The 23,283-nt window shown below is 44.4% G+C and overlaps 2 protein-coding genes and 1 long non-coding RNA gene across 7 annotated transcripts; 1 reads left to right on the forward strand and 2 right to left on the reverse strand.

Annotated features, from left to right (window-relative positions):
• Positions 1 to 467: 467 nt before the first annotated feature.
• On the reverse strand, positions 468 to 13,230 carry LOC117429806 (uncharacterized). 3 transcript variants are annotated; one of them, XM_058997912.1, is made up of 26 exons: positions 13,086 to 13,230; positions 12,527 to 12,579; positions 12,049 to 12,174; positions 9,553 to 11,846; positions 9,171 to 9,363; positions 8,840 to 8,959; positions 8,622 to 8,714; positions 8,205 to 8,339; positions 7,794 to 7,913; positions 7,404 to 7,496; positions 7,068 to 7,202; positions 6,728 to 6,821; positions 6,387 to 6,534; positions 6,205 to 6,255; positions 5,766 to 5,940; positions 5,510 to 5,643; positions 5,248 to 5,416; positions 4,956 to 5,106; positions 4,701 to 4,787; positions 4,379 to 4,505; positions 3,445 to 3,577; positions 2,923 to 3,003; positions 1,365 to 1,514; positions 1,131 to 1,205; positions 894 to 974; positions 468 to 663 (listed from the first exon to the last, which is right to left on the reverse strand). In XM_058997912.1, the coding sequence occupies exons 2-26, from the start codon at positions 12,557 to 12,559 to the stop codon at positions 592 to 594; spliced, it is 5,070 nt and encodes a 1,689-aa protein (XP_058853895.1). In that variant the 5' UTR covers positions 12,560 to 12,579; positions 13,086 to 13,230; the 3' UTR covers positions 468 to 591. The 3 variants fall into 3 exon arrangements, with proteins under 3 accessions (XP_058853895.1, XP_058853897.1, XP_058853896.1); XM_058997914.1 differs by having other exon boundaries at positions 4,965 to 5,106; positions 13,086 to 13,229; XM_058997913.1 differs by lacking the exon at positions 13,086 to 13,230 and adding an exon at positions 12,988 to 13,044.
• Positions 13,231 to 13,658: 428 nt separating this feature from the next.
• On the reverse strand, positions 13,659 to 22,492 carry LOC117429423 (ribosomal protein S6 kinase-related protein-like). 3 transcript variants are annotated; one of them, XM_034907569.2, is made up of 12 exons: positions 22,141 to 22,492; positions 20,902 to 21,186; positions 20,230 to 20,313; positions 19,751 to 19,819; positions 19,134 to 19,203; positions 17,206 to 17,313; positions 16,770 to 16,810; positions 16,609 to 16,636; positions 16,184 to 16,273; positions 15,818 to 15,906; positions 15,194 to 15,304; positions 13,659 to 14,873 (listed from the first exon to the last, which is right to left on the reverse strand). In XM_034907569.2, exons 1-12 carry the CDS (start codon positions 22,171 to 22,173, stop codon positions 14,655 to 14,657), a joined length of 1,227 nt encoding a protein of 408 aa, XP_034763460.2. In that variant the 5' UTR covers positions 22,174 to 22,492; the 3' UTR covers positions 13,659 to 14,654. The 3 variants fall into 3 exon arrangements, with proteins under 3 accessions (XP_034763460.2, XP_058853899.1, XP_058853898.1); XM_058997916.1 differs by lacking the exon at positions 20,902 to 21,186; XM_058997915.1 differs by lacking the exon at positions 17,206 to 17,313.
• On the forward strand, positions 14,807 to 15,794 carry LOC131700490 (uncharacterized). The gene is made up of 2 exons (XR_009308381.1): positions 14,807 to 14,902; positions 15,061 to 15,794. It is a non-coding gene; the product is annotated as an uncharacterized LOC131700490 (long non-coding RNA).
• Positions 22,493 to 23,283: the final 791 nt, after the last annotated feature.

The raw sequence follows: 23,283 nt of genomic DNA on the forward strand, positions 1-23,283 counted from the left end.
TGTATATAAAGTAGCTGTGACCCTCGCTACGGAGACAAGCTCCCCTCCATGCTTACAGTATCTTCACTTTCCTACTGGCTGACTGCATTGTTCGTACGGCAGGTTTACATCCAATGCAAGTTTAATCTTGGGTATCTTTTTCTTCACTATTGCGTTGGGTATGTTGAATCATGTTAATGTGTGAAAGCACTGTATAGGCAGTTCTGTATGAAATAACATACCCTTAGTTAATGCAAAAGATGCTGTAGAACACATAGTGACATCCAATGTAACGTAGTTCTAATTCTCACTTCCAATAGTCATCCGTCAGATAACCAGAACCATTGATTACAAGCATTTGTATTTTGGTGCAAGGGGTCATGGTCATGTTTGAGAGCCAGACATTAAAAATCAAGTTAAGACACCTCACAAACATATCAACACATCTTTTCATAGTTGTAACCAAACTCCAAAAAACACAGGGCAAAACACAAATAATTACTTTATTGCAATGTTAAATATATATTTAAAAAAACAAAACATGGAATCATTTTTCTTTTACAAAACACACCATTTTAATTACAGACACAGAGACACCAGGCTTGCTTCTCCTCACCCTAGATACGTTTGCAGGTTCTTGAGCTCCTCACAGTTGGCTACCACATTCGGTATCGAGGACAGCGTCTATATAAAACAAAAACATGCACCATTCAAACTCGGGAGAATTGATTTTGTCTAGTGAACAAATAAGACAAGTATCAGCTGGAAACCTGTTAAACTAGCACAGAATAGCCAATTGGGGGCCAGCATGTATAGGTGGTCGTCCAGCAGTATGCTCCCAGTGTCCTTTCAACCTTGCTGTATCCACTTGAAGAGCCACGGAGCAGCTTGTTCCAGAGGCCATCGTTACTCACCCTTCGGACAGCCTCGATCATCTCATCCAGACCCTTCAGCTCCTGATCAGATTTACGAAGGTTCTCCTCAAACACAGCCCGCTGAAATTAAACCACAAAAATTTATTAGACACGATTCCTCAGTGAAACACAGCCTGGTTTCATAAAGTGACACACACACAAAATGAACAGGTTTAAAACAATTAAAAAATAAAATTGAGTTTACAGCACAGCGTTATAAGAGTACACTTCACTCACGTGTCTTATCGCTCGTGATAAAAGCTTGCTTTTGCCGTCCTCGGCTTCCAGCAGACGTTCCGTCAGCTTCCTCACCTATTGGAACAAAAATATTTACTGCAAACCCAGGGAAAACGCAAAGCAGCTGCTGAAGTTAATACAGCAGGAGAGGTCTATGCAGCTTAGCAAGGGATATGGACCATTTGTGTGCACATGGATGGGTTTACATGCGTCCTGCTCCCTGGCAGCACCTACCTCTTTGCGGAGCAGGATTTTCTCTTCCACCCAGCTGTCCCCCTGTCCAGTCTCTGTCTGTCTCTTGGACAGCTCTTCTCTCAGGGCCAAGGCCTCGGTCTCTGCCATCTGCAGGGAGTGCTGCAACTCAGCCATCTCTCTCCGCAGGGACTGAAACACAGAGCAGGGAAAAAAAAACATTATTCAAAGCAAAAGCTTCACATAAGTGCAAACATGTTCCATCCTGGGATAGAGATGCAACCCAGGAATTGGTGACAAAGTCCTTTATTAAATAAAGGAATAATGAAACATGGCACCCAAGTAATAAAAGGATTTTTGCTCCTAAGGGAGTGAGTTCAGGTGCACGGATTAGATAATTGCAACTTGTTTAGTTTAATACTGTGTGAGGTCAGTTCCACAGCACATTGGTTACCAGGCCAACTTGATTCTTACTGCTTAGCAGCAAGGTTCTAATCCCCCATGAAATGCAGCAAATGTATATATTAGGGGTTTATAGTTCATTCTGTTGGCTCTGCAGAGTCAATAAAGAGTTCTAGAAGGTTAAGCCACTTCATGTGTGAATAATGTCTGCCTGTTTATCTCCCAGATGGGCATGCACATCAAGACTGGAGCACCCCTAGGACTCCTAAAGTATTAATAGCTCAAAGCAATATTCTGAAATTTGCATTGAATTCCACTGGGAGAACATGGTCCCTATTCTTTTAAAGATAATAAGGTTAGGAATAGGTATTCCTAGGAACCCCTGAAGGAAAAAGACAGCGAGATCATTCGTGAAGGATAATCTGCTTTCAAGGGCAGAAATGAAGGTCAATTGGATCTTTAAAATCAATCAAAATCAGTGGCTAGGAGACAGAAGACATAAAAATGAATGGACCTGAACACCTTCCAGCCTCAGAAATATGAGAAAATATAAAAGAGCTACAATTCTTGGCAAAAGAACAGGTTTATTAAAATATGCGTTAATTATACACCATGCAACAGCAGTTAACAAATGTTATGCCTGTGCTGAATTCTAATTTGCAGTGCCGTCAACACTGAGCAACAGTGTCCTTTCTGAAGTGCCTGCTACAAACAGGCAAAATCTGCCTCGACTACTAGACAACTGCAAATACAGTTGTGCAAGCCCTTACTGCAGAGCTCATTAGAAGCCCATTAAACCCAGCTCACCCATGGATCTTCCTAAAATCCAGAAAGTGTGCACACTATTCGACCCGCTTGTGCTGCCAAATACAACTGCTGTCCCAGTCAGAAGCTCAGTAATAATGTTAAACTGCACAGCCTGTTCATTCACATTATAAAAGCTGATCCCACCTGCAGGGTTTGCTGAGTCACTGCAGGGAAATAAATCCACATGTCAGAACAGTAATGGCCCTGTTCCTTTCCTACAGACTCTCTCTCTATATATTTTTTGGACAGGTCATTAAAAGATGCTTCAGATGCTACAATATTCCATTTGACACCGCTGTAATGAATGGCTACCATGGTAAATCTGCACACAAACAGAACTCTTCACTTTTTTTATCGTCGTTTGGTTACGTCACAAGCCACAGTTCCTTACCACGGTTTCCGACCTCTGGCTGTGAAAGAGCTGTCTGGATGCTTCATACTCCTCACAAAGCTTCTCCAACTCCTTCTCTTTCTGAAACACACACACACAAATAAAAATCAGGAGTAATAAATCAGCCACAGCTACTGCATTACTCGGAACACGGGGCGCGTGCAAACGCTCACGTTCCAATGTTGTAACGGCTGTGGATCATTCCAGGCTACTGAACAGAACAAGCGAGTGTCTGAAATAGACATCTGCAATTTTATGCCTGGATCAATAAAATTGGATCCCTCACTTAAAAGAGATTACAAATGCTGTTTACCACCCCCCACCCCCCCCTCCCATTTAAGATGCATAAAATTGAGTGCGTTTGTGTATCATCACTGCCCGTCAATACTACACAAAAAAGAAACAAATAGTTATTCAGGGATTATAAAATATTGAGGTAGACAAATATCTCATTTGCAACTGGAGCCGTCGCCCCTGCCACCAGCAGAGTAGGGTGCTTTGAACGGGCTGTGAGAAGCTCACCTCAGCCTTGCGCTTCAGGGCCTGGTTTTGAAGCTCTATTTTAGTCTGCAGCCCTTCAATCTCCTCTTTCAGATCGCTCACTTCAGACGCCTGCTTGAGAGTCAAAGCATGCAGCTGGCTCTGTAGGTCGGCGCTGAAAGGAAGATTGGACCAAAACAGACACAGTTGGTTGCAGTGCTATTGTGTTAGAATTAAAACCTGGCACAGTAAACAAGTTTTAAAAAAATGCAGCAGGCTTTGCTTGATCTCTGTAAATCGATGCCCTTATGTCATTAGATTCCATGCTATTGTCAGTTGCCATGTTAAGCCTGTGGCAATTAGGAATTTTAACTGATGACTTTATAAATCGAAACAGCTGCATTCTGCCAGGTTTGGCACCACATTAAAATATTTTTGTATCTGCCAGCCTTTTTTTATTTACGTATCAAAAGTGAACCAGCCCTCATGTCATACTTCAATAATACATCCTTAACAAAATCTATTTGGGAAATTAACAAGGAGACCCTATTCATCAATGATTTATTTATTTTAATTTGGTAAAAGTTTTTACTGAAGTATTTACGTTGTGGACGTGTAACGTGCAAGCTTGGGAAGGCTGTACATATTCTAGTTAAATAATTATATCAATTACATTAGGGAATAAGCCTTTAAATGTTATCTAATTAGAAATGAATAAAGACAGATTGCTTCAATTTCAGATCTATTAAGGTTGTTCCCAATCCCACAGTAAAATAGGTCAGTCTCGGATCACAAGACAGCGGTTTCTTTTTAAATGGGGTCAATGGAAAGTTAGTAAAATGTTTAAACACACTTTGCTACAGACAGCCATTTAGGTTTATACTATAAAAAGATGGGCCACTTATTTTTGTGTTAATAAAATAAATGTAGATCTGGAAACTTGGTTGGTTTTAGTCCCACACAGGGTCAAACCTACTTGTTCTGTCGGAGCTCCTTCTCCTCAGATTCCTTGGCTTCTCGGAGCTGGGATATGGTGGAGAAGAGCTCAGTCACGGTCTCTCCCAAACCTTCCAGTCTCTCCAACAGACCCCCCTGCTCAGTTTCTAGAAAAAGTTAAAAAACACACAATGTTGAACAGAAACCACGGAAAACAGCCCTAAAAACTCATTGACCTGAACCTCGACTCAAACCATTTAGTGAGGATCCTGGATCAAATTTCTCTTTTTTGTGATCACAATTAATCAGAAAACGATATGACTCTGCTTCCTAGGGAAAAACTGAAGCAGTAAAACGTGTACCTTGTATTTTCTTTGGAGTAGTCGGCACAACACGAGTAAACGCACTGTTTCCACTGCCCAGACCATCCGGCTTTTGCTCTTCTGAATCTAGATACACAAAACACAAAATTACAAAACAAGGGGCAATAAAAACACACCTTTTACAGCAGTCTGTAGAAACCCGCTGTGAATGTTCTCAAGTCGCTAATTTGGAGTCAACTGCGGACATTTCAGGTTGTGAGCGGTTTTGCCTCAAACAGAACAGCAGTACCATACCTGCCCTACCTGTGTCAGTGCGGCTGGGGTCGTTGGCTTCTTCTCCAGCAATGGCCACCAATACACTGCCAACAAAGGAAGCCCCAGCAGCCCGATAGGGAGTTTGTGCACACAGCTTGGGGGCGCTTTGTTTTACAGGGGAGCCAGGTTTCTTACAATGAGAAAAAAAAACGATCCAATTAAAAGGGAACAGGTTCCCAAAACAGCCAAGGGGTTGATCTTTAATGCACAAAATGTACCTCGGGAGAAACCAATCTGAAATCAGCTAAAACATCAAGACTTTGCTCCCTACCTGCCCCTCCAGTGCAGCCTGCAGATAGCTCATGAGGTTCTTGAGTCTCTCTTGCAGAAGAGTGATTTCAGAGGAGGCCGTGTTGATCTCTTTTCCCATATCGAGCATCATGGTGCGAGCCTTGGCCTTCGTACTGTCCAGTTCCTCTTGCAAGTTCTCTTTTTCTATCCTGAGTGTTTGTAAAGCAAGGACACAAACTTTAGGGTGCTACCAAGAGCAACAATCCTGAAAAGAAAAAGCAATAAAACCCCTTTATCCTGACCTCAGCAGAGACAGAGTTTCTCTTAAGTCTTCACATTCCAGGTTGCGCTCCCGGAGAGCATGCAGGTGAGATTTCAGCAGGACCTCAGTTTCTGCTACCTGCTCACGGGACAGCTGGTTCTCCTGCTGAATAAACTTTGAAAGGAGACACAACGTGATGAGACACCCATTATGAAATCCTAAACCGCTTATTCAGTTCTTGAAAAACTGTGTTCTATTTATTGGTGGCTCAGGTTGGGGTTTTGCTCCCTCCCTACCTCATTGAGATCCTTCATGGACGAGACCTGCTTCTGCAGTTCCTGCATGTGCTGGAGCTTCTGGGTTTGTTTTTGCTGAAGCCCCTGAAGGAGGGTCAGCTGTGTTTCACACTCCTCCAGTCTAGCCTTGAGGTCGGTATTCTCCTGCTGAGTGTCTCCCAGCACCCTCTCCATGCTGGGAGAAATAGTAAAAAGAAGTCACAAAATAACATCAGACCTCAGATTCCAATAGGAGTGTCCCTGTTTGTGTGATGTGGTTACTGGCTGCAGAAAACCTTACTTGGAAGAAGCAGCACACACCACAAGCAGCTAAGAAGGACCAACCTTACAAGGGAGTGAAGTATTACCCCCACTAACCACTGTGCCACTACTGATCACTGTCTACCCCGTTGCATTCAAAACAAAACAAATAAGCAGAAGCACCCAGCAATCTACTTACTGATTAAGGATCTCAGTCAACTCTTGGTTCTTCTCCCAAGACACTTGAACCCTGTAATAAGAAACATAAAAAAGTAAATTTTATAATATAGAAAAACCATCCTCCAGGTTGAAATCCATGCTGGTAGAGATGGATGATAACTTTTGAATACAGTAGTTTTGTTCATGACAGGATTCACTCACTTTTCCGTCTCTGCAGCGAAGGCTTGCTGCAGGAGTGCCTGTGAGGCTTCAGCGGAGGACAGCTGTATGGACAGGTTCTCATTCCTGTGCTGTAGCTGGTCGTGTTCCTGCTCAACGTTGCTCAGTCGCTCTCTGAGAACTTTAACCTCTGAAACAGGACACAAGGGGGAAGAGATCACTTGAAAGAAATGCACAAGTTGGCAGTTTCTGATAAGTACGCAAAAAGGGTTAAATCAGAAAAGTGTTGAATCAGATTATAGTGGGCACCCCCCCACCCCCCCACCCCCCCCCAAAAAAAAAGAACCCCAAAAACTGACGGCTCAAATGGAATACAATTTTACCCGAATTGAAAATGGCGTTGTGCACATTCAGGTCTCCAATCGTATTCCTGGCATCTTCAAGTTCCGAGTTTGCCTGCGTGAGTTCACCCTGGATCTGTAACAAATTTTCACACACCGTCACAAATACAGAACTTTATATAAGAAAAATAATGAATAAACTGAATTAAAAAAACAACAACACAGTGCATAACCCTTTGGAGTTCCACAGAGATTCTGTTTCCCCAATCGGCAGACAGAGCAATCAGATAACGCAGGTAAACTAGCTTTCAAAGCGGGCCTCAGTGGAATTATTACAATTAACAAGAAGTGCTTGAGAAGCAGAGTATTTAGGAGCCGATACCTGTTCCTTCTGCAGGACTGCATCCTCCACTTCCAGTCTCATGGCCTCCCACTGACTCATAGCGTCCTGTGCTCTCTCATGCAGAGCGGATAGAACCTGACGGTTCTGCTGAAGGATACCCCGGGCTTCTCTCAGCTGGGAAACAGTTCACAAGAGCTTTAGTGCTGGTGAAAGAGGCAGCCTGAAGCCTGCCCTGTTTATCCAGAGAGTACAGGACAGCACAATATTTAATCATCCTCTTTGGAGGCGAGGGAGCTGTTCAGTCGAAGCCTGCACATCTGTTGAGACCACACCTCTCCACAATAATTTTAGTGTTTAGAAAATAATTGTACAAACCTGTAGTTTGAGCTTCGATTGATCTTCTTTCACAGCCACATAGAGCTCTTCTGCAGTTTGAACTGATTCCACATATTCTCTCTTCAGAGAAATCTAAAAAAAATGAACATTTAATTGAGCAATTTAAAAATGGTGCTAGCTTCCTAGTTATTACAGTTCTGCAACCCTGCTATTACTAATGAAACAGTTTGTGTCTTATATAGAAATAAGTCATATAAAAAAACACACACACAGGGGCATACCCAAGACCAGGACTGGTTAACTGGTCTGCAGTGTTGAGAATTAAAGGTTCTTCGCACCCAATCTGATCTGACCCAGTAAGTAACTCTCCTAGTGGCTGAGGCTCACAGCAAGTCATTCCCATGGTCTGTGCTCTTTAATTAGAGTTACCTGCTCCTGGTAGGCAGGCTTCAGGGCTTTGCAGAGGGCTTGATAGCCGTCTCCATCCAGCTCTAGTTCTCTTATTCGCGCAGTGGAACGGGACCTCAGCGCCTCAGTGACACAGCAGGCCTGTGAAGAATCAGAACCGGGGAGGCAAATGAGACGGAAGGCTTTGCAGGAGAGCAACAAAAAGAGAACAAAACATCACTTTACATAGGAGCCCTGTATGAATTATTGGAATAGTGAAACAATCTCTCTATCGGCTAGCACGTGCAATGAAAATGCATGTCATTCTCCTGGGCATGTGAAGGCGGTGGTATAGCTGGTAAACAGATTTTCCTTTTGGTATAATGCGATCTTTGTGTTTTGGCAGCATGCTCCTCCACCTGGTCCCCCGCTGTAAAGAAGGTCTGTGTGTACCGCTTGCTGGGCTTTGAGAGCACCCTCCATTCTACGCTGCATTGCATCCCTCTCCTGAACACTCTCCTGCGTTGCCTCTTTCATTTTTTTCAGCATCTTCATATTTCTGCTGTGAAGTTCCTTCATCTGAACCATCTGAATACATTACAACACAAAACAGTAAAATAGGGACATTAAATTAGATAGACAAATAATGTAGGCATTTAAGAATCAAGCAACTCATTCTCCCTCCTTCTTAATTCCCAAGGACACTGGCTTTTTAGAAAAGACCAATAAGAAATCAAGTCTATTTCTAAAACACAGCTTTGACAAAGTAATATGCATTTTTCTTTTGGTAGAGCTACTGAGCATTAACATATTCCCTTTGCAGGCTTGTGAAATCACCCAAGCAAACGACTTGATGAAAAACACACCCACCTGTTTAGTCATGGCTTTCTTGTCCTCACTGGCAATGGTGCAGATTTCATTAATAACTGAAAGTGTATCATTGACGTCTGTGAAATTGCGATTCTGTGGGCAGAAAGAAAAAAAAAAAAAAAAAAAAAACTTAGGCGCAAAGTGCCTTATACCTTGCCGTTAAGAAAATTGTAAGCTTAAGTAAAGGCAGCAGAGCCGATCGTGCACGGACTGCCTACCATCTCACTCCGCACTTCTGACATTCTTCGGTGTAGATGAAGCCTTTCTTCATGTTCCAGTTCCAAGGATTGAATTCTATCCACTGCTTTAGTGTAAAGCTTTCTGTATTGCTGTTCAACCTAACACAATTAAATTAAACAAACACTGCACTTTAAAACCAATAATACAAGTGGCTCAGCCAATGCAACAAAACAAAACAAAAAAACACATTGTTGTACATGGACTTCAGTACTGATGGTCCGCTCCATTAGATTTTTTTTAAATTGCTAGTTTTTTGGAATATAGAAATTGGTCTAGATTTTTTTTTTGTTTAAATTGAATAAAGCTCACCTGGCTGAACTCTGTGTGGTCAGTCTGAACGAGGCGATCCCTCTGTTCAGAAGGCCCCACGCTGGCTGCCTTGCTCTGGGATTCCCTTGATGCGATGAGCTGCTGGGAAAGCACCTCCGCCACAATGAGAGCCGACTCCAGCCGCTTCTCCAGTTCCTGCCTGGGGGCTGAGCTCAGAGTATCCCTGGGTAGGCTGGAAGAAGATGAAAAAGAAGAAAGATTGTAAACGCATAGGACAACATTTGCAACAGTTACACAAAGCAACTGGGAAATGCTGCAGCTGCAGTATCTATAAGGAAACACAGCTATTAATAGTCTGACAGCAGTGTGATACAGTCAACTGTGGGAAACTGGGACTAAAACAAAAAAACACACAACTTACTTCCACAGTAGAGAATCTGTGTTGGTGCCGCTTTCATTCACAGAGACCTCCCTCTTCCTTTCAAACACCCCGGACGTGTTGGCGCCGCGCTCGTGCAAGGTCACTGGGGTGATCCACGTGGTGGCAGTGGCACGTTCCACTGGAGTGACACAGGTCCCGACCTCGTGACTAGTGTTCATCGTCATCTCCGTCTCCATCATCAGCAGAAGCTGTTTCAGAGCCCTGGCTGCCGTTTGAGAGGAGCCGAAGCGACGCCCGTCTGTCCTGAGAACGGGAGACGCTTTGGAAACCTCCACTTTCTTCTGCAGTGCTCCCAGCTCTTCTGCAGCGGACAGCTTATCAGGAGTCTCCCCTTCTGCACATAGCTCCTCTGAGGAAGCTGCGGTTAACAGACTAATATCCCAGTCAATCTGCGTTTTGGGGCTTGCATCAACAGTGGAGTTCATTTGCAGCTGGGGCACTGGGCTGTCGATACCTTTTGAGCGGCAGGTCAGTTGTAGTTTGGCTAAACTGCACGCACCAGGGCTTTCTAATTTCCTCTTCCCCCTTCGTAAGGATTCAGAGTCGGACCCAGTCACTGGGCTGGAGGGGGTGGAGGCAACATTTGGAGCCGGAAGCAGTTCAGCTACTGGTTCACTGCCAACAGTGCTGCTCCCAACTTCTTTTAAATCAGCTAGGGAAATATCTTCTGTGTTGCCTTGTTTTTGAACCCCTCGCTTGGCTGACAGCAGGAGAGGACAGCCAGCCAACTGGAGAGATTTACTTAGCACAGGAGCCCTTTCTGAGGGGCTTGAAAACAAATCATTTACAAAAGACTTCTGAATGTTGCCACCCTCTGCTTCTGAATTGGGGCTTGAATAGAAGCCTGACGTGCCTTGGGATAGCGACCGGCTTTCACCTGCACAGCTTTCAAGGGACTCTTCAGTCTTGATTGAGAGCTGAAGAGTTGTGTTTAGCTCAGAAGCAAGTGCTTCAGCTGCAATTTCATCTTCTTGCTGTTCTTCACCTTCCAAGCCAGCAGGGTGGTGCGCTTTGGAGGTCCCCTCATCTGTTGAAGACACATGACTCTGCTCATCAGCCAATGGAGCAGCCAAAGACTCTGGTCCGCAGGCTAAGGATCTCTGTTCGTTTTCTGCAGGAGTTGGGCTTGCAGACAACACAGGTGTTCCCAGAACTGCTTCCACAGCATCGGCCGAGCAGGGACGGTTTACAAAGCAAGAGCCATCTGCAGCACCTATTGGACACTCGCCTTCTGAAAAGCTTGAAGCAAAATCCTGTTCTTTTTCTTCAAGTCGACACAGATCTTGTGCAGAAACAGAAGAGTTCAATGGAGCATCCTCCTCTCTATCCACAATCAGACTGGAACACGGCTCAATTACCTGGGTCCCCTGCGGACTGAACTCTGCATCTATTTGCCTGCTGGGTCTAGTGCAGATAGGATGTTGTTCTTGATCTTCCATTGTATTTTCGTAAAGACTAACACATATTTCTGGAACTGGAACAGCCAAGAAGGAACTCGTGTTTGTTTCTGCATCACATCTCTCCTGTGGGCTAGTTAGGGTTCCACTGTCTGTTAGTACCACTAAACTGGAGCGGGTTTCGATATTCTGCTGGGCTGAAGGATCAGCAATGGGCACGGTGCTTATGGCACCAGAAAAGATCCCGGCTTTCTCTTCGTGGTTTAAGGAAGGTTCACAAACACTGCTGTTACTGTGTTGAGGGTCCATGACACTGATCTCAGTATTGGCTGTTTTCATAGTTTGAGGGGTCTGAAACAGAACCTCAATGGAATTGATTATGCTCTCCTCCAGGAACGATGTGTCTTTCAAAGTATCTTCCTTTAGAGGAATGGGACAACAGGTAGTCTCTTTGTCCACCTGTTCCAGAGTATCAGTTAGCTCTTGATCACAGATTTGGGCCTCTTCTCGCATGTCAGGTAGGTCGCACGCCTCTACACTCGCCTCTTCAAGGTCCCCCAGATTTTCAGGGCTTTCTGTATTTTCACCAGAGAAGTGGGCAGGCTGTTTTTCTAGTGAGGGTTTGTTACCGCGATGGGGAGTTACAGGCACACCTGGCTGTACAGCTGTAAGGGAATTCACAGCATTGTCTCTAGTGGACAACCGTTCTTCATTTTCTTTCTGACAATCTAAAGCCATGACTATTTTATTCTCTCGTTCTGCTTTTCTCAAGGGCAGGAAAGGAGATTTAAAACCCAGAACGTTTTTGGCCTCGTTGTCAGTAACTGGGCAGTTTGGGTTTTCTTCAGAATTAAAACGGCAACCAACTCCGCCCTCCTGAAATTATAAGAATTTAATTTAGTTTCAATTTTGGAGACAGTTATGGTTTAGCTTTATTATGAATGGTTTCTTGCTTGGTTTTATATTATTTAAAAAGAAAATAAAAGACTTCAATGGAAATTTGTTTAATATACACTAATATTTCTATTTGTTCTTGAATTCAAGGCTATCACCACTGAAGCATGCTGTACCACCACACCTTTGTGTTCAGGTTGCTGAATGCTGGAGGTAATACAGAGGAACTCTGTACTGCAAAATTCATCCCATTCTGCAGATCTTTCAGCGGAGTCCTTCCAATTGACTTCCTAACCAATTCACCCACGGGCTGTAAATGAAACACAGGTACGATTTACACACACACACACAAATCAATAAAAACCTTTACTGACACTGTCTCACTTGAAACTTAATAAAACCTATTTGATACTTTACCCTTCAGTCCTGGACAGGACTCCTAGAGTCAATTTAGCAATAGATCTGAATGAATTTATTTCTTAAAACATACAATTGTATAGGGTCGGGGTTGTAATACACTGTTTACATCTGAATGCATATATTTTATCAGAAACGTCCCCTATCCTTGGTATCATCATCCGACAGTTGATTCATAGACTGTATTAGCTGTGTAAATATACACTACAGACTGCGAGGATGTACAATATTCAGGCAGGGCTTACAGTATGAGCTGAGGATTTTCTCCGCGTCGACATTTTTCAGTTGGAGAGCGATCCTAAAAAGAAAACAAAAATTAATCAATACAAAATTAAGCAAGTACAATGGCTGGGATAAGTGTCATCTGAGTTGGCAAGACTAGACTAGAGAACACATTTTAATTTAGCAAGTAAATGAAATGGAACATAATTAATTCAACCGCTAGTTACTGTATTACAATACCGCAATAATTAATCTATGTTTTTCTTGTTATAACTGGTTCATACGTCTGTTCATCTTACATATTAATACTAAATACTGTACTGAAGTTATATTCTGATATCAACGCAAGTACGGTGATTGTAAAACACATTCAATCACACATGCAAACCAACTTTGGTTTACATTTCTCTCGTTATTTCCCGCACAAAACAAAACAGAGCGTATTAACACCAAACTAACAGCACATACATACAAACCCACTCACTCGCAGTCGTTTCTTTTCTTATATAAATGTCTAATTAATCCAGAACGCACTCCAATTTAGAAAAAAATATATAAATATATACAAACAAAAACACTCACCCACGTCTACAAGCAGGAAAACTCAACGGCCCCGCCTCGATTCAAAACTAACAAAACTCTTTTCCTATTGGATGCTCGCTTGGCAACGTCACGGCGTAGAGAGGCGAACGTTGATGTGTTTTTTTTTTTTTTTTACCAGAACGCGGATCGTAAGCGCGTTCTTGTGAATGGAAATGCTGCATATAATTGTACCAGTGTCGACCCAGAATGCCTATCTGATTGATTGATTGATTGATTGATTGATTGATTGATTGATTTTGCGGTGGGGGGTCTCAGTTTAAGGAAACCCACATTATTACTTTCTAATGCACTAATATATATAAATTGAGATTTGTGTTTTCAGTAATACAGTACTTTTTAATAGTAAAGCTGAACATGCTGAAGCACCAGTTTCTGGATCTCCTTTTGCACGAGGTCTGGCTTTGGTTTGGTTGGGCTAAAGAAGCCTCTATTTGATCAATCACGCATCCTTATTCCACACAGTGAGTGTTTGATTGCAAGGGAAACACGTGTACACTCCGGAGAGCATTTGATTAGTGAATTGGACACCTGAGATTTTATAACAAACAATAATACAGAAACAACATTTATTTTGGCTTGAGAGTTTATATAGCGAACACTAAAGTTCGCAATCCATACACAATTGGAAAAGAAAACATGATTCGGACAAACTACGTATTGAGACACATTTTAAATAATATTTCCTTTTAAGAATATATTGGTGTTTGTTTATTATTCGCTACAATAGCAAAGCTCGTTACATGTTACCTTACCGTTCCCATCGCTAAACACAGTTCAGTTATTTAACACACAATACGGGACAGAGACTTGTACAACAACCCCCGGCAAAACTTACGTTGCGGCGAGTCCACTGAACTAAAGGAAAGGGCATGTGACGCATATGTGAGACACGGCTTTTAATTGTCTCACACGCTTTATTGATTGTCTTAGCTCGCACGTGTTTCATTTGCACAGTGAGGTTTAATAAATGGTCAGAGGTTCACAGTATAAAACAACTCCACCTGGAACAGAATCACCCCCTGACACTGCTCTTGTAAGAGGAGGCTATCTCAGTAGAAGATGACCTTGCAGTTCACAGTGAAGTTTGTGTGCAGGTGGGTCTTCAGAGCTGGGTTGTCACTATAAACGTTTACCATGGTAAAGCTGAGGGGTTATTTAAAGGGCAGTTTTGCATGCTTTCCCATGTTTATATTCTGCATGTTACATTGTTATACAGCACCTCTGTTCTGCACTGCCGTTCAATCAAACTTATGAAAGTGAAACCCTAAGCTCTGTCTTAGCAGCAACAGCCCCATGCTGACTGACACACTGCTGATGAACAGGCTCAGCTGTGCCTCTGGAAACTCTGACTGGAAGCCTGTAGAACAGGGCTGTGTTTGTGATCGAATCCGCTCGGTAAACCAGAGAGCTGGACTCCTGCCACTGGACCGCTTCGGTGCTCCAGGGCGGACGTGCTGTAGCAGCAGATGGATTAATCCGGATTGTCTTTCTAGCTGAAAATTGTAAATTGTATAACATAAAGTTCTTCTCATCAGTGCATTTCAGGTGTTATTTCAAGTTGAGTGCTTTGGTGAGGTCACAGTCGAAGTTCTGGAAGGGGTCCTGCCCCTGCCCCAGCTCAGGCCCTCGCTGCTTCTTCAGCTCCAGGATCAGGCCCATGGGGTTCTTCTGCAGCAGGTGTGTGTCGAAGGTGGTGCCCCGGAAGAAGAGCTGCTTCTTGAAGCGATCGAGGTGGTGCAGCCGCCGCACAGGGTTTTTACACAGCAGCTGAAACAAGCAACGGACACAAGCAGCAGGTGAGACGATGTGGAGTAAACCCAGATTCCACTTTCCCCCACAACATTGCTAAAACAAGTACAGCCCAGTTCAACAGCAACAGCAGTTAAAACATTAAAAATAAATTCAGCACAATTTTAGACTACTTTTTTTTTTTTTTTTACATTTCTTGCTGCAGTTACATCATTTGGCCACCTAATGGCGCTGTGTGCTATGTGAAAATCCCAATCGATGGAAAATACAGCTTAACAGCAGACAGCAGTCTCTTTCAAACAGCCGTGTGAACAGGCAGCCTTGAATGCAATGGTTACCTCACTGAGCAGGAGGGAGAGCTGTGGGCTGAACGTGCTCGGCATGTCGTATTCACTTCTCCTGACCATCCTCAGCATGGACGAGTGATCCGGCTCCGCGGAGACAGGGAACTGGGTGAAGACACAGGGAAAGAGACACTAAGACAAGGGCATTGTTAGGAGACCACAGAGTCCCAGAGTTTTCCAGGGTAAACTTTGCGTTTCTATTTGCCTCTGCAGTTCTGTTAAGAGATGCAAGTTGAGACTTGTCCTGAATTGTTCCTCTGCTTAATTGCATTTACTAAAAACAGTACAAACACCAGCTTGTCAAAGCTTGCTTTGTAAGCCTTTATGGACGAGTGACAAATAAACAGGCATGCTGTTCACTGAAAGAAAAACACTGGCTCTAAATACCTTGATGTCACATTCCAGCACTTAATGGCAGCTCTACACATTTGCCATGGTATTGTAAAAGGACAGAAATTGCAGTAAAGTACAGGAAAGCACTGTCAAGTACAGAGTGGTAAAGCATATTAAAAACTACAGCAGACCAGGCTAAACTATTGCAAACGCACACTCTCCACTGCAGCTTCTATGGCCCGGGCTGACAAAAAAAAAAGAATGACAGAAAAAGCAGCCCCTTACCTTCCCTGCAGCCAATGAGAAGAGCAGGATGCCCAGCGACCACCAATCAGCAGCATGGTTATAGGGACCCCCACTCAGAACCTCTGGAGCTGGAACAGAAGAGGATTCATTTAGGAGCTGTGCCGCTGCCAGGCGCGACAAACCGAACCCGCAGAACAACCTGGAACGGTTCAAACCGGGACGCTAGCGGCCACATTCTCTCCCGATTCTACCACGTGCCTGTGCAGGTGGGGGGTCTGATTTTCCATACCCAGGTAAAACAATTACAGTGGAGGAGCACTTTACCAGAGAGTTGCCCTTAGGGGAAACTGTTCTAGCACATTTCTAGTTCTGCGTTTGCTTTCCGCCCCTGCAGCGTCTCCTTACCCATGTACTGCATCGTCCCGCAGATAGTGTACGCCTTTCCTCCTCTCTCCAGTCGACGGGACAGCCCGAAGTCTGCCAGCCTCAGGTGTCCTGAAAGCAAGACAGACTCAGATTCAATCAAGATTTAATTTATATAGCGCCTTTCATAGTGGACCACCATCACAAAGCGCTTTACAAGATAGTGAGGAACAATGCATGATACATTAAATACAGTGAAATACAGGGCATAGTACATTAAATACAAACAGCAAGAAAACAATGCCAATACATTAAATACACATGGAAGTAGGAAAGGGCTAAAGATGCAACACAGGCACATTATGTGTGTTTCACTGGGGGTTAGAAAGGGGTTCAACGAGTGGCTGGTGGGAAATTACATGCAATATAACAAATATATGTAAAAAAGATTTCAACAAAAGACGTACCTCGGTCATTCAAAAGTACATTTTCCATCTGAGTTTAAAAAAAAAAAAAAAAAAGTCGATTTTTTTTTTTTCAATTATTTATACCATTATGAACAATAAACTGCTCTGTGTATACAAGCATTTTAAAAACACATTTTTCATCCCATAAAAGCTGCCATTACCTTGATGTCCCTGTGTATAATTCCGAAATCGTGGAGAAACCCTGGAGGAGAAACACAACGAGTTACATCTTCTGTAAAAATAAAAGCCAGCTTTGTATGCACACTGCCTGCAAGGACAGTTTGGGTTTTTGTTGGTGCCTAATTCACCATCCACAGTCTGGCTTTCTCAAACAGCAGCTAAAGAGCGCCACCTGGTGGGCGTTACAGCATTGGCATTTTCTTCCAGCACATTCCACATTGCAGTATTTTCGTATTAAGTCTTATTCACTAGTTTAATATTATATTTTTTCTCTTTGTAAGTTTTTGTGTTTACTTGACTTAAACCACGGATACCACTAAGATGCCCAAATGCTATGACTTTTACATTTTGGTAAGGCAAAGATTTCTCCTATCTCCCACCCCCAGAACGACCCTATCTAGGGTCCCTGCTACTCAACGACAGCTGAGCCGAGCTCTGCAGCAAACACTTGAACGGCATCCTCTCCGAACTGTCCAATCATGGACCAGTATGTGTGGAGGTCGCCTGTGCTGCAGTACTCACACACTGCCACCAGGGGGAGGAAGAGACAGCTGTGATTGCAGGTGTTATGTTAACTGCGCTAACACAGACACAGCAGCACAGAAACCAGCGGTCCAGGATCACCGTTTATACCACCTCTGTCCAGGCTGGGAGCACTGCCCTGATCACATCAATCTATACAGAGCATTCAGAGCATTTTACAGCACCAGGGCAATCAGCCTGGTTTGTACCAACCTCCCACAGCTGTCCCAGGATTACCCACTGAAATAAATGACCCCTTTGTGACCCCGGTCTCCTTTCAGTATGTAGGTATAGTCTGCCCTCTACACTTCATTACTGTCTCTATCCATATGGGGCTTTTTGCTTTCGGGCTTTTGCACCTTCAGTTACTTTCTAAACAAACTGAGTTCACTTGGAAACAAACTGTGGAGGAACTCCCTTCCTTTTGCATTCACATGTCCACCTCCGTGCAAAAGAACTGGGTTCACTTCAAAAATCAAGTTATTTTTGCTGGTGCACTGCAATGTTTTTCTGCACCGACTGTGCTTTCACATTGCACTGAAACAAACCAACCAAACTCAGTCCTTTTCCCCCGAACGGAACGAGACCACCTCTCGAGAAGGGCTCAGTTCGGCTCGATTAAAAAACGAACTCTAAAAGGGACCCAGTTCTTTTGGAGCAGGCGCACATGCTTCCAGAACACAGGGATGAAGCGGTATAGAGGGTGGTCCTGATGAGGCTGAAGAGCGACGCTGGCTTCACACAGGAGGGGTGACTGGGTCTGGAACATTTCGAATCTGTAGGGGTTGGTTCAGGAGGTGACTGGTACAGCACAGCAGTTGGGTCAGGCACTGGGGGTTCAGAAGATAACACGGGGGTGCCCAGGGTCCCAACAATACCCACAGCTAAAACCAGGGGGTTTAAAGCAACTATATACCTTCTAGGTCGATTCAGAGCCAACACAAAATGCAACCAGCCGGTGATTTTAAAATCACCCAGCCAGTTACACATCTGCTGTATGGATGTACACACTTGACTGTGCATACAGGTTATAAACAGCTGTGGTTATGCAACAGCTTATTCAGGTTTTGGAACATCGTACGGTTTGGTGTGCTCTCTCTGAGAACACTAGACCGTGGGGGTGTACTGTGAGATTCGTATACCTCTCATCACAAAACTGATTGGGAATGCAGAGGAGATGGAAAATGAAATATGAATACCTGTACTGAACATGCTACCTCACACAACGCATCTTTCTGAGGAGGTGAAATCCTTCAAACAGACGCATCTTTCTGTGCCGTCTGCTCAGTTTTGCGCAGAAGGGAATACAGTTGCTTTAAGTGGAAATCAGGAGAAAAGCAATCAAACGCTACCAACGTATCTAACTAATGATGTACTCACTACTAGAGGAGCAAAGAAAGAGGGGGTCTATTCCAGCTGCCAGCGTTGCGCTTGCATTCGAACGGGGGTCCGCTGGGTTTGCGTTCCAGCCACACCCTCTTAATGAGGAACGGGACGGCATTTCGGAGAATAGCAGTTCCACATTAAAATAAGATCCAGCAGTGAGAACTCTGAGCTGCTGTATGAAACTCACTGCAGTCATGGGGGGTACAGAACCAGCATGCAATCTCAAAGCCAGCGCAGCGCACAGTGCAGAGGCTCTCAAACCCTTTTGTTTTAGGGGACCCCCCCCCCCCACCACCACCACCACTAAAAAAATTAGCAAACTTTTTGTGACCCCCCTCAATGGTTCCCACAGTCTGAGAACCACTGGAGGCGCCGAGCCCAGCTTAACCCCCGTCCCGTCCGAATGCGAGCGTGGCGCCGGAGCGACGGGCACTCACTAATGAAGAGGTGGCGCAGTGTCTGCCAGCAGTCCTGCAGGTCGTGCAGAAAGGGGTGCTGCACCAGGCGCTGGGGAGGAAGAGTGAACACAACGCCGTAACAGAGACAGCGAGTACAGAGCTGCACGCGTACCCTGCAATAACTGCTACTGTGAGCTCCGTGATCCAGTCCTGATTTTGCTATGAGTTTAATAAGACTCACTTGAGCTTGTTAGCTGCACACTGTGGCTAATCAAGCTGGAAGTAAAACCTGGAACGGGTGAAGCTGCTATGCAATTGGAGTATCCATTCCTGCTCCTGTTCACCGCGTTATGTAATTAATCAGTCACTGCTAACACACGCGCTGCCGTTTTCCTTGATAAAGAATGATAAAGACTTGCCATCGTTCACAATGCTAGCACTGCCTCTCGGAAAGCACTGAGAAAAATGGGAGTTTACAACACAGCTTCAAATGCAATGTGATGATGAATAATGAATGATGCCGTGGGGAATGAAGTGGCTCCAGTATGCTAATGGTACGACACACGGGCATGTTAGAAAGCCTTCTCGTTTCATTTATAACGTCATGAGATAACCAGCAGCTGTTCTAATGAGTTATCAACAAGGTCACTTAATACCTGGATGATCACCTCTTCTTTAGATTGTTCCAAAACCCCCTGCCTTAAAATCTCAGATTTCAGCAAAACCTGCAAAAAAACAAAATAAAAAATAAAAATAAATCAGAGATGTCATCAAAGCAATCTAAATATCTCATCTACAAACCCCGTTGTGTCTGCACAGTAGTTTTCTTTACCTTGAATTCGAATGGGACAGACATTCTTTTTTGAAGTACGCAGTGCCCACTTGTGGCTGCAGCTTTTTCGAATGAGGAATGGGAGATTGAAAAATGAACTGGCATCTCTCGGCCCATTGAATTGAATGGAAAGGCGGACCGCGAACCACACGGGTTCAAAAGAGGAACGTCTTACCACTCAACTGAAGAGCGGGCTCTGTGTTCGGGAGGTATACGGCCGTGTCTTGCTCTGTTCGGTATTATTAACTGGCCAGACGGACAAAGCCGCTGCGTTAATTAGAACGAGTTTCCTGGACAGCTTGCCTTCACTGCGCATGTCTTCTCCTTCTGTCTGTCTTTCACCTTCAGAATTGGTCCATAGGAGCCTTTGGCTATGCAGTCCAGGATCTGCATGAACAATGAGACGTATAGATTAGCACACAAAGCCAACATTAACTTCACAACAGCGTGCAGGACTAATCAGCAAAAAATACTGTGACTCGGGTGCGCAAACTATCACCCTGCTTTTTTTCTGGCAACTTTTTAAGCAGCTAGTTGAATGTGTCATTTTTAGTACTTAGGGAGGGGAGGGGGAGAGGGGAGAGGGGAGAGGGGAGGGGAGAGGGGAGAGGGGAGGGGAGAGGGGAGGGGAGGGGAGGGGAGGGGAGGGGAGGGGAGGGGAGGGGAGGGGAGGGGAGGGGGAGAGGGGAGGGGGAGAGGGGGACGGACCGTTTCATTCCCGGGCGTTAGGGCTGTCTCTGTGTTACTGCAGCATGCTGACCAAGAAGGAAACTTGCTAAATTGTTTAATTCAGCCCCAAATCCTTAAGTAAAGAAACAAAATATAAATAATCCACAGATGAAAGCAGAAGCCTTAACACGTGTCCACTGCATTCGTTTCACCTCTGGAGGACTTTAACATAAACACAAAACACATACATAAAAACATCTAATAGTGGGACTGAGGAACGCACCTCAAATCCCTGGCTAGCCGTACCTGAAAGCGCTCCTTTCCGGGGAAGGAACGGTGCGGGAACTCGGGGAGGAACAGCGAGATGAATCCTGACAGCGGCCACTCCAGGACATCCTTGCCGGGGCTCTGAGGGAGAGGCGGCGGCAGCGGCAGCAGCTCCGGACCCTGCTCGGGTTTGTCTTTGATCTTGCGCCGCGTGAAGCGGAACGGGCCGAACTGGCAGAGTCCAGTCGGGAGCGAGATACCCACACTGGACAGCAGACCCCTCCAGCCTGAACCGCAGGGGTTATCGGCAAGCAAGCCCTTCTCCTGCAGGGATCACCATCACCCACGTTATTACCGCACAGACCCACCGGGCCACGGGGCACACTCTCAAAGTCTGAACACATTTTACTATGGAAAAAATAATATATATTATATATATATATATATATTCTACTGCCAGTAAGAAAGCCCCAGAAAGACTGCTGCCTGTAGTTTAACATCAGGGCTGAGGAAAGAGAAATTCTTATAGTTTATTCACTTTAAGTTCACAGAAACGGAAACAGGTGGTTATATTAACAATGTGTTTTGTGCAGATACGGGCGCCAGCAGCGGAACCAGCTGAATTGGTACCAGACAAATCCTATATGGTAAAAAGGATTTTCCCCGCAACGTTAGTCAATAACACAGGCGATGCACTGCAGGTTAACCGTGCGCTCTCCTGCTGACGCAGGTAGTGTCTGCTCAGACCGCGAGCACAGATACCTTGCATCCCCTGGAACTCAACGCGTCATCGATTACACGCGCAGCTGGGTGCGATGAAAACACCTGTGCGCGCGCCGCGGTTACAGCACGTCGCTAATGTAAACGAGTAGACGCCTTTAAATATCATATTGAACTTACTAAAAAAACATCCATTTGTAACACGAAATGAATAACGACTGGAATTTGTACGCGCGTAATAACATTTAACAAAATAGGTTGCGGCCAGTTGATTTTACAGTTTACAGTCAGTCCGAATTTTAATAAATCTCAAAGAAAATAATAACAATTTAAAAAAATAAATAGTCTTCGGACGCTACAGGCTACGCCGATACTAGCACACAACAATGCCGCTCTGTGTTGCGGTGAAGAGGGGACCACAACCCGAATACTTCAGCGCTGCATGGCCGCTCGTTATATGCATAGAGAACAGGACGAGACTGAACCCCTGATTGTTACTAAACATCTACTACTCAATGAATGATTGATATTCCAGTTACAAAGAGAACACTAACTCACCGTGTTACTGCTGTGACTGACGCCAGCACCCATCCCAGTCTGCGGCTCTCTCTTATTGCTTTTCGGTTATTTCAGTGCCAGGTGGTAACGTCCTTAATCTGCTGGGTTTAACTGAGCGAAGCCGCGCGTTGCTTGCAGTACAGTCATCGGGTTATCAATCATAATCTGCATTTATAATATATTGTTTCTATTAAAACGGTTGCATTTCTACTCTCGGCTCGCATTCAGGACCCCCGGGTTGCTTTGACACACATTCTGGATTTTAATTCAAACGCAGTGGAGCTGTTTTTGTTCCGGTGTCCAGTTCATTATCAGGATACATCGCCTGTAAATCCACGCACGCCACAAGAGTAACCCGGGACTCCGTTACGTAAATGGATCCCCCCTACGCAACTTAAACCCTTAATACCCGCCCCTGTCATTAATAATGAAGCAGAACCCCGTCTGGAAAAACACCCAGACCTCATTACTTATTAATCGACTGGTCTTTTCTTGCCCACCCATCTCATTAATAATTAATGTTCCATTCTCTTTCCCGAACCTCCACGACCAGTCTCATTAATAATTAACCAGACAGCTCAAATCACTTTGATTACTGTAGATTATCCCAGGAGTAATATAAATCATGCATGCATACACAGCGCTTTTAAAATTGTAATGGGATTATTTTAACAGTCCTTAAACGCCTTCCACAAAAATATACTGCAGACCTGGGCTTGCTCAAGGAGTAGCGACAGTGAACTAAAACTAGTTACTTAACACCAAGCAGCGCCAGCTGTCATTTTTAATAGTATTTTTCCCTTCACATTCCTTTATTATCTGACGGTGTTTCCAATGATCCGGATTAGTTCTGTGTACTGTGCTGCTCTATGATTTTACAGTATTTCTATGCATCTGCCTTCACCTGCTTTGAGCGAATTTGATCTTGTCAGGACAATCCGACCTACCGGGCACTGAGCGGCCTGCCTCTCTCCATTCAAACCATGTGACAATATGACCTTTCAACTCTGTATCTAGATCAGCTAGTTAAAACGTCGCTACTTGCTTTTTAGTGCCTAGTGGTTTTAGTTTAGTATCAGCAGTGCAGTACACGCAGCTGTATTTTACATAAACCCCCCTCCCCTCCGGGTTTGTGGTTACAGT

This window comes from Acipenser ruthenus, chromosome 24, assembly GCF_902713425.1.
Source record: "Acipenser ruthenus chromosome 24, fAciRut3.2 maternal haplotype, whole genome shotgun sequence".
Classification (NCBI taxonomy): Eukaryota; Metazoa; Chordata; class Actinopteri; order Acipenseriformes; family Acipenseridae; genus Acipenser; species Acipenser ruthenus.

Bases quoted from the DNA above. Each gene is read 5' to 3' on its own strand.
- LOC117429423 (XM_034907569.2), bottom strand. From the start codon at position 22,173: ATGGGTGCTGGCGTCAGTCACAGCAGTAACACG. The intron at 21,187-22,140 runs GTGAGTTAGTGT...TGATCCCTGCAG, and splicing joins TCAGTCACAGCAGTAACACG to GAGAAGGGCTTGCTTGCCGA. The intron at 15,305-15,817 runs GTAAGGGGCTGC...GTCTTCACCCAG, and splicing joins TCTCATTGGCTGCAGGGAAG to TTCCCTGTCTCCGCGGAGCC.
- LOC117429806 (XM_058997912.1), bottom strand. From the start codon at position 12,559: ATGTCGACGCGGAGAAAATCCTCAGCTCATACT. The intron at 6,256-6,386 runs GTGAGTGAATCC...TTCTTATTACAG, and splicing joins TTCGCTGCAGAGACGGAAAA to GGTTCAAGTGTCTTGGGAGA. The intron at 1,515-2,922 runs GTAAGGAACTGT...TCTGTGTTTCAG, and splicing joins GCCAGAGGTCGGAAACCGTG to TCCCTGCGGAGAGAGATGGC.